This window comes from Ranitomeya imitator, chromosome 1, assembly GCF_032444005.1.
Source record: "Ranitomeya imitator isolate aRanImi1 chromosome 1, aRanImi1.pri, whole genome shotgun sequence".
Lineage (NCBI taxonomy): Eukaryota > Metazoa > Chordata > Amphibia > Anura > Dendrobatidae > Ranitomeya > Ranitomeya imitator.
The window spans coordinates 1,184,830,730-1,184,844,136 of NC_091282.1; the positions used below are offsets into that span (position 1 = coordinate 1,184,830,730).

At 43.9% G+C, this 13,407-nt stretch overlaps 1 protein-coding gene across 1 annotated transcript in view; it reads left to right on the forward strand.

The window, feature by feature from the left end:
• Positions 1-13,407, forward strand: part of ABLIM2 (actin binding LIM protein family member 2) — a 288,154-nt gene that overhangs the window by 113,145 nt on the left and 161,602 nt on the right. The window contains exons 3-4 of the mRNA XM_069744770.1: positions 12,049-12,232; positions 12,443-12,558. Of these exons, the coding sequence (XP_069600871.1) occupies positions 12,049-12,232; positions 12,443-12,558 (300 nt within the window). The remainder of the gene's footprint in view (positions 1-12,048; positions 12,233-12,442; positions 12,559-13,407) is intronic.

Here is a 13,407-nt window from a genome sequence, read left to right on the forward strand (position 1 = left end):
ACCATCCTTCTTGGCCACAAAAAAGAACCCTGCTCCTAATGGCGACGATGACGGGCGAATATGCCCCTTCTCCAAGGACTCCTTCACATAACTTCGCATAGCGGCGTGCTCAGGCACAGATAAATTAAACAGTCGACCTTTTGGGAATTTACTACCAGGAATCAAATCGATAGCACAATCACAATCCCTATGCGGAGGTAGGGTATCGGACTTGGGCTCATCAAATACATCCCGGTAATCAGACAAGAACTCTGGAACCTCAGAAGGGGTGGATGACGAAATAGACAGAAATGGGACATCACCATGTACCCCCTGACAACCCCAGCTGGACACAGACATGGATTTCCAATCTAATACTGGATTATGGACTTGTAGCCATGGCAACCCCAACACGACCACATCATGCAGATTATGCAACACCAGAAAGCGAATAACCTCCTGATGTGCAGGAGCCATGCACATGGTCAGCTGGGTCCAGTATTGAGGCTTATTCTTGGCCAAAGGCGTAGCATCAATTCCTCTCAATGGAATAGGACACTGCAAGGGCTCCAAGAAAAATCCACAACGCCTTCCATACTCCAAGTCCATCAAATTCAGGGCAGCGCCTGAATCCACAAATGCCATGACAGAATAAGATGACAAAGAGCAGATCAAGGTAACGGACAAAAGAAATTTTGACTGTACCGTACCAATGGTGGCAGACCTAGCGAACCGCTTAGTGCGTTTAGGACAATCAGAGATAGCATAGTGTAATCACCACAGTAGAAACACAGCCCATTCAGACGTCTGTGTTCTTGCCGTTCAACTCTGGTCAAAGTCCTATCGCACTGCATAGGCTCAGGTTTATGCTCAGATAATACCGCCAAATGGTGCACAGATTTACGCTCACGCAAGCGTCGACCGATCTGAATGGCCAAAGACATAGACTCATTCAGACCAGCAGGCATAGGAAATCCCACCATAACATCCTTAAGGGCTTCAGAGAGACCCTTTCTGAAAATAGCTGCGAGCGCACCTTCATTCCATTGAGTGAGTACGGACCACTTTCTAAATTTCTGACAATATACCTCTATCTCATCCTGACCCTGACACAGAGCCAGCAATTTTTTCTCTGCCTGATCAACTGAATTAGGTTCATCGTACAGCAATCCGAGCGCCAGGAAAAATGCATCGATATTACTTAATGCAGGATCTCCTGACGCACGAGAAAATGCCCAGTCCTGAGGGTCGCCACGTAAAAAAGAAATAATGATCCTAACTTGTTGAACTGGGTCACCAGAGGAGCGAGGTTTCAAAGCCAGAAATAGTTTTCAATTATTTTTGAAACTCAGAAATTTAGTTCTATCTCCAAAAAACAAATCAGGAATAGGAATTCTTGGTTCTAACATAGAATTCTGAACCACAAAGTCTTGAATATTTTGTACTCTTGCCGTGAGCTGATCCACACATGAAGACAGACCTTTAATGTCCATTGCTACACCTGTGTCCTGAACCACCCAAATGTCTAGGGGAAAAAAAAGGCAAAACACAGTGCAAAGAAAAAAAAATGGTCTCAGAACTTCTTTTTTCCCTCTATTGGGAATCATTAGTACTTTGGGCCTCCAGTACTGTTATGAAAGGTAATTCATATGTATATAGTCATTGGGGACTGGATACACCATGGACGATGGATGACGGGATTGAAGTTTCTATTTAGTTTATTGTTTCCATTATATCCTATGTGATGTGAGAGGGAATTTTATATCATCTATGGTTGGGCGGTTTTCTTGTCCCCTATAGCTTCCCAGGGTGTCATGGTCATCTGGCTCCCGATTATAGTGAGGAGAGTAGCGTTTGTTGCTCCTGGTTGTGCCCTTACTGCACCTCTGGTATTTGTGGGTGTGCACGCGCTGACCGGCGGGTTGCACTGTCTGGTGGCGGTGCACTGGCTGTGCCATTTGCGGGTACACTCACTCGTGCAGAGGCTGCATGTAGGACCTTTACTGTGCTGCTTCAGATGAGGCAGCTTATGAGCATTGTTTTTGTTGTTGTCACCTTGGTTACACGGTTTCTTCAGGTCATGTGACCGGAGATATGGGCGGTCTCCTCCGCTGGTTGGTTTTCCCTGTTCTCCGCGATGTGTTCTCGCGGCTCGTTGTACGCATGCGCGCTACTGTGATGACGCTGATAGCGCCGGTTACGGTGATCAGCTCAGTAAGCTGTGGAGACTAGAGCGGGATATGACGTGAGTGGTGCGGCATGTAACAGAGGGACCGGTTGGTGGTTAGGTGTACGCTTATGTAGCTTGAACTATCTGATAGGCTATTTGTATATTTAGGCGCCATTTACAACAGTTAGGTATTGGTGGAATCTATTTTGTCTATGATTGGTTCACATCTCTATAGCAACGATTTATGCATCTACCTAATTGGTGGATGTAAAGGTAAACATCTTATGTATTACATATATTATAGATCTTTTCCATGTCTCCTCTATGGGGTTTGTATCTGCGGTGGTGGACTTTTATATGATATGTATCTGATGTGTGTTTTGTTATTTTTATGTGGTATTAAGAGGCAGGGGGCTGACCTGATGGTGATTGGTGCAATGTGTGGCTCCACGCCATTTAAGGCTGCTCCCTTGCATGTTTAGATATGCTTGACAAAGACCTCCGGGTCGAAACGTTGCTGTAACATGGCCCAATAAAGTTTGCACTTTGGAATATTACACCCGGATGGAGCGCTGGTCTTTTGTTTCTCTTTGGACTATGTGGATGTTCCAGGAAGGTTCCCTGGATGTGGACCTGGCGCCCCAATAAGTGAGTGCTGTCAGTCTTCTTTTTCTTCTTTGCACTGTCTGAACCTGGATTGACGGGCACCCTATTTCCAATATGGATACAATTGTTAACCCAGATGTGGGTGATCTGGGCAATGCCATGACTTTCTCTTACACCGATGATGATGCTGTACGGATTTTATCAGATACCAATATGGACATTGCTTTCTTGAGCAAACCGACTACGGAGATGTTGAGGAGAAAGCTGGAAAATGAGAAACGGAGATTGATCTCATTTGAACTTCACATTGTGACCTTGACTGAATACTTTAAGGTCCGTAGAATTCCACGTGGGCTGCGACCACATTTAAGACCGACTTTACTTCCAGATAATGTCCAGTTCTGTACAAGATTTGAGTCCATCTCTAATAAACATTAAAACATTAAACAGAACATTGCTGGTTTGGAGGAGCAATAAAAGACTCAACTGACAGCACAAGATTGGGGCCCCCTGGAAACTAAGATGGGTGAGAATCTGTCTAAGTTCAGAAATGATATAGAGACCACTAAGCGTACCAAATGGTTTCGTGATGCTGATGATTACAAAATGGGCCATATATTCTCTTGGTAATCTACCTCTAATCAGTATTCCAACAGTGGTAGGAAGAGACCTACGACACCAAGGAGGCGTAAGAAAATACAGAACAGGAAACAGTCTAACTTCGGCTTTACAACAGCTGACTCCGAATCGACGGATGATTCCAGTCTGGGAGGAGCCAAGAAGGATCAACATCATTTTTTGGAGAAGGAGAGGATGGACAAAACTACTCCAGGAGGCGCGGCCGGAGAGGCGGTCGCAAACACAGGAAATGGCAACACGTCCCGGGTACAACGTGTGGGGCGGAATACCACAATGAGGACGAGGAACACGAAGGACAATCAGTAACCAGTAAGGAGTTGGTGGTCAATATTTCATCTATTATTTTGTCTGACATTGAACTTAAGGTCTTATCTAAGGGCCTTTCTTTTTGTCCATCAAATAATCCAGATTGGTTCAGTTTGGAGGTTGACTTACATGCTTTTTTTAGGAGATTGAGACTATCCTCCAATTTTTCAGGTAGGGTGGATGGTGGTAGTACGAGTTGTGAGGCTCCTACCCGTGGCTTCACGTTACGGGAAGTAGGTTTATATAATAAGAGTTCTTTTCAACCTCCTAGCAAGAACCATTTTGTTGAATCTTATATCGAGTTAGTACAGAAGGATGTTGAAAAGATAAGAAAGGACTTTAGACCTCGGTCAGTTCATAATCTGTCTTACAGGGAAAGAATGACTTTGGATGCGTTGGCCAGGAATCCATCTATAACCATCAAACCGGCTGATAAAGGCGGAGCGGTGGTTGTCATGGACAGTATGAAATATAAAGCTGAGATACAGCGGCAGTTAGCTGATAGTTCTATATATGCGAAATTGCCTGGTAATCCGACGTCAGGGTTTCAGAGAGAATTACAGCTTGTGGTCAGTGATTCCCTTTCCATGGGACTCATTGACCATAAGCTGTCAGAATTTTTGATTGTTGATTTTCCCGTTACACCGGTAATATACGTATTGCCCAAAATCATACATAGTAACATAGTAACATAGTAACATAGTTAGTAAGGCCGAAAAAAGACATTTGTCCATCCAGTTCAGCCTATATTCCGTCATAATAAATCCCCAGATCTACGTCCTTTTACAGAACCTAATAATTGTATGATACAATATTGTTCTGCTCCAGGAAGACATCCAGGCCTCTCTTGAACCCCTCGACTGAGTTCGCCATCACCACCTCCTCAGGCAAGCAATTCCAGATTCTTACTGCCCTAACAGTAAAGAATCCTCTTCTATGTTGGTGGAAAAACCTTCTCTCCTCCAGACGCAAAGAATGCCCCCTTGTGCCCGTCACCTTCCTTGGTATAAACAGATCCTCAGCGAGATATTTGTATTGTCCCCTTATATACTTATACATGGTTATTAGATCGCCCCTCAGTCGTCTTTTTTCTAGACTAAATAATCCTAATTTCGCTAATCTATCTGGGTATTGTAGTTCTCCCATCCCCTTTATTAATTTTGTTGCCCTCCTTTGTACTCTCTCTAGTTCCATTATATCCTTCCTGAGCACCGGTGCCCAAAACTGGACACAGTACTCCATGTGCGGTCTAACTAGGGATTTGTACAGAGGCAGTATAATGCTCTCATCATGTGTATCCAGACCTCTTTTAATGCACCCCATGATCCTGTTTGCCTTGGCAGCTGCTGCCTGGCACTGGCTGCTCCAGGTAAGTTTATCATTAACTAGGATCCCCAAGTCCTTCTCCCTGTCAGATTTACCCAGTGGTTTCCCGTTCAGTGTGTAATGGTGATATTGATTCCTTCTTCCCATGTGTATAACCTTACATTTATCATTGTTAAACCTCATCTGCCACCTTTCAGCCCAAGTTTCCAACTTATCCAGATCCATCTGTAGCAGAATACTATCTTCTCTTGTATTAACTGCTTTACATAGTTTTGTATCATCTGCAAATATCGATATTTTACTGTGTAAACCTTCTACCAGATCATTAATGAATATGTTGAAGAGAACAGGTCCCAATACTGACCCCTGCGGTACCCCACTGGTCACAGCGACCCAGTTAGAGACTATACCATTTATAACCACCCTCTGCTTTCTATCACTAAGCCAGTTACTAACCCATTTACACACATTTTCCCCCAGACCAAGCATTCTCATTTTGTGTACCAACCTCTTGTGCGGCACGGTATCAAACGCTTTGGAAAAATCGAGATATACCACGTCCAATGACTCACCGTGGTCCAGCCTATAGCTTACCTCTTCATAAAAATTGATTAGATTGGTTTGACAGGAGCGATTTCTCATAAACCCATGCTGATATGGAGTTAAACAGTTATTCTCATTGAGATAATCCAGAATAACATCCCTCAGAAACCCTTCAAATATTTTACCAACAATAGAGGTTAGACTTACTGGCCTATAATTTCCAGGTTCACTTTTAGAGCCCTTTTTGAATATTGGCACCACATTTGCTATGCGCCAGTCCTGCGGAACAGACCCTGTCGCTATAGAGTCCCTAAAAATAAGAAATAATGGTTTATCTATTACATTACTTAGTTCCCTTAGTACTCGTGGGTGTATGCCATCCGGACCCGGAGATTTATCTATTTTAATCTTATTTAGCCGGTTTCGCACCTCTTCTTGGGTTAGATTGGTGACCCTTAATATAGGGTTTTCATTGTTTCTTGGGATTTCACCTAGCATTTCATTTTCCACCGTGAATACCGTGGAGAAGAAGGTGTTTAATATGTTAGCTTTTTCCTCGTCATCTACAACCATTCTTTCCTCGCTATTTTTTAAGGGGCCTACATTTTCAGTTTTTATTCTTTTACTATTGATATAGTTGAAGAACAGTTTGGGATTAGTTTTACTCTCCTTAGCAATGTGCTTCTCTGTTTCCTTTTTGGCAGCTTTAATTAGTTTTTTAGATAAAGTATTTTTCTCCCTATAGTTTTTTAGAGCTTCAATGGTGCCATCCTGCTTTAGTAGTGCAAATGCTTTCTTTTTACTGTTAATTGCCTGTCTTACTTCTTTGTTTAGCCACATTGGGTTTTTCCTATTTCTAGTCCTTTTATTCCCACAAGGTATAAACCGCTTACACTGCCTATTTAGGATGTTCTTAAACATTTCCCATTTATTATCTGTATTCTCATTTCTGAGGATATTGTCCCAGTCTACCAGATTAAGGGCATCTCTAAGCTGGTCAAACTTTGCCTTCCTAAAGTTCAGTGTTTTTGTGACTCCCTGACAAGTCCCCCTAGTGAAAGACAGGTGAAACTGTACAATATTGTGGTCGCTATTTCCTAGATGCCCAACCACCTGCAGATTTGTTATTCTGTCAGGTCTATTAGATAGTATTAGGTCTAAAAGTGCTGCTCCTCTGGTTGGATTCTGCACCAATTGTGAAAGATAATTTTTCTTGGTTATTAGCAGAAACCTGTTGCCTTTATGGGTTTCACAGGTTTCTGTTTCCCAGTTAATATCCGGGTAGTTAAAGTCCCCCATAACCAGGACCTCATTATGGGTTGCAGCTTCATCTATCTGCTTTAGAAGTAGACTTTCCATGCTTTCTGTTATATTTGGGGGTTTGTAACAGACCCCAATGAGAATTTTGTTACCATTTTTCCCTCCATGAATTTCAACCCATATGGACTCGACATCTTCATTCCCTTCGCTAATATCCTCCCTTAAAGTGGACTTTAGACAAGACTTTACATAGAGACAAATCCCTCCTCCTCTCCGATTTTTACGATCCTTTCTAAACAGACTGTAACCCTGTAAGTTAACTGCCCAGTCATAGCTTTCATCTAACCATGTCTCGGTTATTCCCACTATGTCAAAGTTACCTGTAGATATTTCTGCTTCTAGTTCTTCCATCTTGTTTGTCAGGCTTCTGGCGTTTGCGAGCATGCAGTTTAGAGGATTTTGTTTTGTTCCAATCTCCTCACTGTGGATTGTTTTAGAAATGTTCTTACCTCCCTTCTGAGTATGTTTTCCTGGGTCGTCTTTGTACGAGTCTAATGTTTTTCTTCCCGTCCCCTCTTCTTCTAGTTTAACGCCCTCCTGATGAGTGTAGCGAGTCTTCTGGCGAATGTGTGTTTCCCAGGTTTGTTGAGGTGTAGTCCGTCTCTGGCGAGGAGTCCATCATACCAGTAATTCACACCGTGGTCCAGGAATCCAAATCCTTGTTGTCTGCACCATCGTCTTAGCCAGTTGTTTGCATCAAGGATCCTGTTCCATCTCCTGGTGCCATGCCCATCTACTGGAAGGATAGAAGAAAAAACTACCTGTCCATAAATGTTTGTGTGATCCTCCGGGTCGCCCGATTGTTTCGGGTCGGGGTTCATTGTTTAACAAAACAGCCATTTTTCTGGATCGGATATTCATTTGCAATTTCAGCTAGGTCGTATGTGAAAGATACGAACGATTTTTTGGATAAGATCGAGGATGTTAATGTTACGGAGACAACTATTCTGGCATCATTTGATGTTGTATCGTTATACACATCTATAGAACACGAAAAGGGCTTGGATGCGGTCTCATGTATGCTGTCGGGCTCTGACGTGGCCCCCGAGTGTGCACAGCTTGTCCTCACACTGTTGGAATTCGTCCTCAGGAGGAATTTTTTCCTCTTTGGGGACGATTTTTTTCCTGCAGTTGAGGGGCACCGCCATGGGGTCCAATGTGGCCCCCACTTATGCCAACATCTTCATGGCGGTGCTCGAGGACAAGTTTGTGTACAGTTCCATCCTCTGGCGCCACGTCAGAGCCTGGTGGCGTTATATTGACGATATTTTTGTCATTTGGGAAGGTAGTCTACAAGAATTACTTGATTTCCAGACTTATCTGAATCAGATACACTCTGAACTACTCTCACACATTCTATGACTCAGGTACAGTTCCTAGATACCTTGGTATATAAGGAAATGGGTAGGCTGAGAACCGATATTTTTGTCAAGGAAACTGACAGGAATAGCCTGCTGATGTTTGATAGCAATCACCCAAGGAGTATGGTTAATTCATTGCCATGGAGTCAGTTGTTACGGGTCCGTAGGATTGTGTCTGATGAGGATAAAGTTAATCAACGTCTGGATGAGATATGCTCGAAGTTTTTGCAGAGGGGGTACCCTGGTAAGGAGGTTGTGAGATTTAAGGAGAAAACCTTGAACTGCTCTCGTGAGAGTATTCGCAAAAAGACACGTGTGAAACGGGTTTGTGATCAGATCCCATTTGTGACTACTTATAATCCAGCAAGCAACCAGATTGGTAGAGTGATTAGGAAACACTGGTCACTTTTACAACGTGGTCTACCAACGATCCCTAGTTTTGTGACTTATCCACTGATGTCCTTCAGAAGGGGGCGTAATCTCAGGGACAGGTTGGTTCGTTCTGATGTAGGGACCTCGAAATCCTCGATTCAGAGAACTCTCAGTGTGGCAAGCATGGGAATTTTCCGTGTTTAGGTTGCTCCTGTTGCAACAACATGCTAAAAGGTGAATTCTTTTGCCATCCCCATACTGGCAGAAGGATTTTCCTTAAAGAAAGGTACACTTGCACATCCAGTTGGGTTGTGTACATGATTGTATGCCCGTGTGGGCTCACCTATGTTGGTGAGACGACCATGGAGGTCAGAGCACGAATTACCAAACACAAGAGTACTGTGAGAACTGGCCTGACTGAGTTGCCTGTTCCGAAACACTTCCTGGAACATAAGCACTCTGTCAATCAGCTGCGATTCAGGGTTATTGACAGTGTTCCGACCCTAAGGAGGGGTGGTGACAGACTACAGTTGTTAAAACAAAAGGAGTTGAAGTGGATTTTTATACTGGGATCTTTACAACCAGGTGGTTTAAACTTAGATTTTAATCTACAGACCTGTGTAGTATAGCCCTATCATATTGATGAGGTTTGTGCAGCTCATATCGGTGTATTTTTAATGTATCTGTTCCACTCCGTGGTTTATGTTTTTTATTTTTTATTTTTCTATTTTTTCATAGGATGTCATATGTATATAGTCATTGGGGACTGGATACACCATGGACGATGGATGACGGGATTGAAGTTTCTATTTAGTTTATTGTTTCCATTATATCCTATGTGATGTGAGAGGGAATTTTATATCATCTATGGTTGGGCGGTTTTCTTGTCCCCTATAGCTTCCCAGGGTGTCATGGTCATCTGGCTCCCGATTAAAGTGAGGAGAGTAGCGTTTGTTGCTCCTGGTTGTGCCCTTACTGCACCTCTGGTATTTGTGGGTGTGCACGCGCTGACCGGCGGGTTGCACTGTCTGGTGGCGGTGCACTGGCTGTGCCATTTGCGGGTACACTCACTCGTGCAGAGGCTGCATGTAGGACCTTTACTTTGCTGCTTCAGATGAGGCAGCTTATGAGCATTGTTTTTGTTGTTGTCACCTTGGTTACACGTTTTCTTCAGGTCATGTGACCAAAGATATGGGCGGTCTCCTCCGCTGGTTGGTTTTCCCTGTTCTCCGCGATGTGTTCTCGCGGCTCGTACGCATGCGCGCTGCTGTGATGACGCTGATAGCGCCGGTTACGGTGATCAGCTCAGTAAGCTGTGGAGACTAGAGCGGGATATGACGTGAGTGGTGCGGCATGTAACAGGGGGACCGGTTGGTGGTTAGGTGTACGCTTATGTAGCTTGAACTATCTGATAGGCTATTTGTATATTTAGGCGCCATTTACAACAGTTAGGTATTGGTGGAATCTATTTTGTCTATGATTGGTTCACATCTCTATAGCAACGATTTATGCATCTACCTAATTGGTGGATGTAAAGGTAAACATCTTATGTATTACATATATTATAGATCTTTTCCATGTCTCCTCTATGGGGTTTGTATCTGCGGTGGTGGACTTTTATATGATATGTATCTGATGTGTGTTTTGTTATTTTTATGTGGTATTAAGAGGCAGGGGGCTGACCTGATGGTGATTGGTGCAATGTGTGGCTCCACGCCATTTAAGGCTGCTCCCTTGCATGTTTAGATATGCTTGACAAAGACCTCCGGGTCGAAACGTTGCTGTAACATGGCCCAATAAAGTTTGCACTTTGGAATATTACACCCGGATGGAGCGCTGGTCTTTTGTTTCTCTTTGGACATTGCTACACCTGTGTCCTGAACCACCCAAATGTCTAGGGGAAAAAAAAGGCAAAACACAGTGCAGAGAAAAAAAAATGGTCTCAGAACTTATTTTTTCCCTCTATTGAGAATCATTAGTACTTTGGGCCTCCAGTACTGTTATGATAAGGTAATTCAGTACCACAATGGACATAGAAGTCAGAGCACACACAGTGACATGACAATAACCCAAAAACATAGAACGAGCTCTGAGACGTGGGAACTCTGCTGACCGCAATCCCTAATCCTCTCCAACCACACTAGAGGCAGCCGTGGATTGCGCCTAACGCTCCCTATGCAACTCGGCACAGCCTGAGAAACTAGCTAGCCTGAAGATAGAAAATAAGCCTACCTTGCCTCAGAGAAATACCCCAAAGGAAAAGGCAGCCCCCACATATAATGACTGTGAGTTAAGATGAAAAGACAAACGTAGAGATGAAATAGATATAGCAAAGTGAGGCCCGACTTTCTGAACAGAGCGAGGATAGGAAAGGTAACTTAGCGGTCAACACAAAACCCTACAAAAAACCACGCAAAGGGGGCAAAAAGACCCTCCGTACCGAACTAACGGCACGGAGGTACACCCTCTGCGTCCCAGAGCTTCCAGCAAGCAAGAAAAAACAAATAGCAAGCTGGACAGAAAAAAACAGCAATCAAAATAGCAAAAGCGGAACTTAGCTATGCAGAGCAGCAGGCCACAGGAACGATCCAGGAGGAAACAGGTCCAATACTAGAACATTGACTGGAGGCCAAGATCAAAGCACTAGGTGGAGTTAAATAGAGCAGCACCTAACGACATCACCACATCACCTGAGGAAGGAAACTCAGAAGCCGCAGTACCACTCTCCTCCACCAACGGAAGCTCCCAGAGAGAATCAGCCGAAGTACCACTTGTGACCACAGGAGGGAGCTCTGCCAGAGAATTCACAACATACACCAATCAGACTAGCAAGCTAATACAATCAGGGGTAACAAAAATACCAAACATACAAATATACTCACACATATAACAGAGGAATACACCAGGGAGAGGAGGATGGGGTTAAACCAAAGTAGGAGAAGAAAGGGAATTATCACACACTCACTAAACCAAGGAACAGTCGCAGATAAATCCACTAAATGCCTTCTCCTATAATAACCAAAAACAACCTCCAGCCATGCAGCATAAGCTGACTCTGACAATGAGTGCTAGCCAGGGCCTAATTACAGTGCAGCCGCAGATCCCAGAAAACAATACAAACATAGACCTACAGTAACAGTGTAGGTCACTTACCCCAATTAACAGTGCAGCCACACATTCAAATAATGGTGATTGCCACATTGCCTCCTTCAGTGGACAGAATACTTTGACATCTCCAAGTGTGTCTGTAACTCCGGAGTGTGAATCTTGTAACCAGTGTAACTAAACTTTTTCTGTCCAAAGTCGAAGATGGCCGGCTTACACATATGTCTCGGGTTGGCCACCCATTCCAGGCTTCTTAGCGGCCGGTGTCTTTAGAGTCCATTGGTCACCATTAATAGTGAACATTTTCTCTCCCTCTTCCAGTTTGCGGCTCTGACCTTGCCCAGGGAGGATTTTTTGTACGGCAGGGAGATTACATATGTACTCTGGATTATCAGAAACTCTATGGAACCAGATGCTTCAGTTGCGATCAGTTCATAGAAGGGGAGGTGGTGTCTGCACTCGGAAAAACCTACCACCCCTGCTGCTTCGTGTGCGCTATTTGCAAGTAAGTGTGCCTTTATGGTATCCTTTATGTACTGGTGATTGTACTGATGAGGACAGTTTATGGGGGCCATTATTATGGGTGAGGGGCACTATGCAGTCAGTTGGTTAGCACCATTACAGTACCGTACAACTTCTACACAATTAGTAATTTGCCATATGTAGTGCTTAGAATTCAGCCTCCGCTAATATATATTCATTCCCTGTGTTCTAGAAGCCCGTTCCCTCCAGGCGATCGTGTGACTTTTAATGGCAAGGAGTGTGTTTGCCAAAAATGTACCATCTCCCCCACTGTTGGCAACAGCAATTTCTCTATCCAGTCCCTGAGAAGTAAGTGTGTTGGTTGCTTTAAATTATAAGAACTTGATCTTATAGTGTATATACAGGTATAATCTAATGTATTATGTATCGTGTACCTCTGGTGGTGACCTACAACCCACAGCTTGGGGTGCAAACAAAACTGCTAAAAAAGTCACCATATCCTACACAAAAATGACCGGCTTAAAACAATGTTCAAAGACCCTCCCTTGTTGTGCTACAGGCAACCTCCAAATTTAGGAAACATGATCATCCGACGTTCGATACACCGAGAGGAACTTATCCGAGCAAAGGGAACAACTGCAAAACCTGCACTCAAGTAGAGAGCAAAGACAGGAACCAGATTCCCAACACACAGCAGGACTGTCAGATTCCCGGGAAATTCACATGTTTCTCTTCCAATGTGGTGGGGTTCATTCTGTGCACCATATATACTATTGGGGTCTCTATATTGGGGAAACGGGACAGAAACTGAGGGCAAGAATGAGGTCTCATCGCCACACGATTACAGGCAAAAAAACACATTTACTGGTGGTCAAACATTTCTGTGGTCCAGGACTAGAGTTGAGCGAATATGTTCGGAATCGGTCGACGAATCCGAATTTGCCATATTTGATTCCCTCCAGATAGGACTAAATCTGTCTGGAGGATTTATGACTTATCACAATATCTGAAGAATCTGCTCCAGATCTAATACAATCACATGGTCACATGGTACCGCTCATTATAGTCATGAATATGCGGCTCCACCTCCCATAGAGGTGGAGCCGCATATTCATGACTGTAATGAGCGGTAACGGTGACCGCTCACTACAGGAAGAAGCTGCAGCGCAGGGGAACAGACGTGCAGGGACCGCGCCA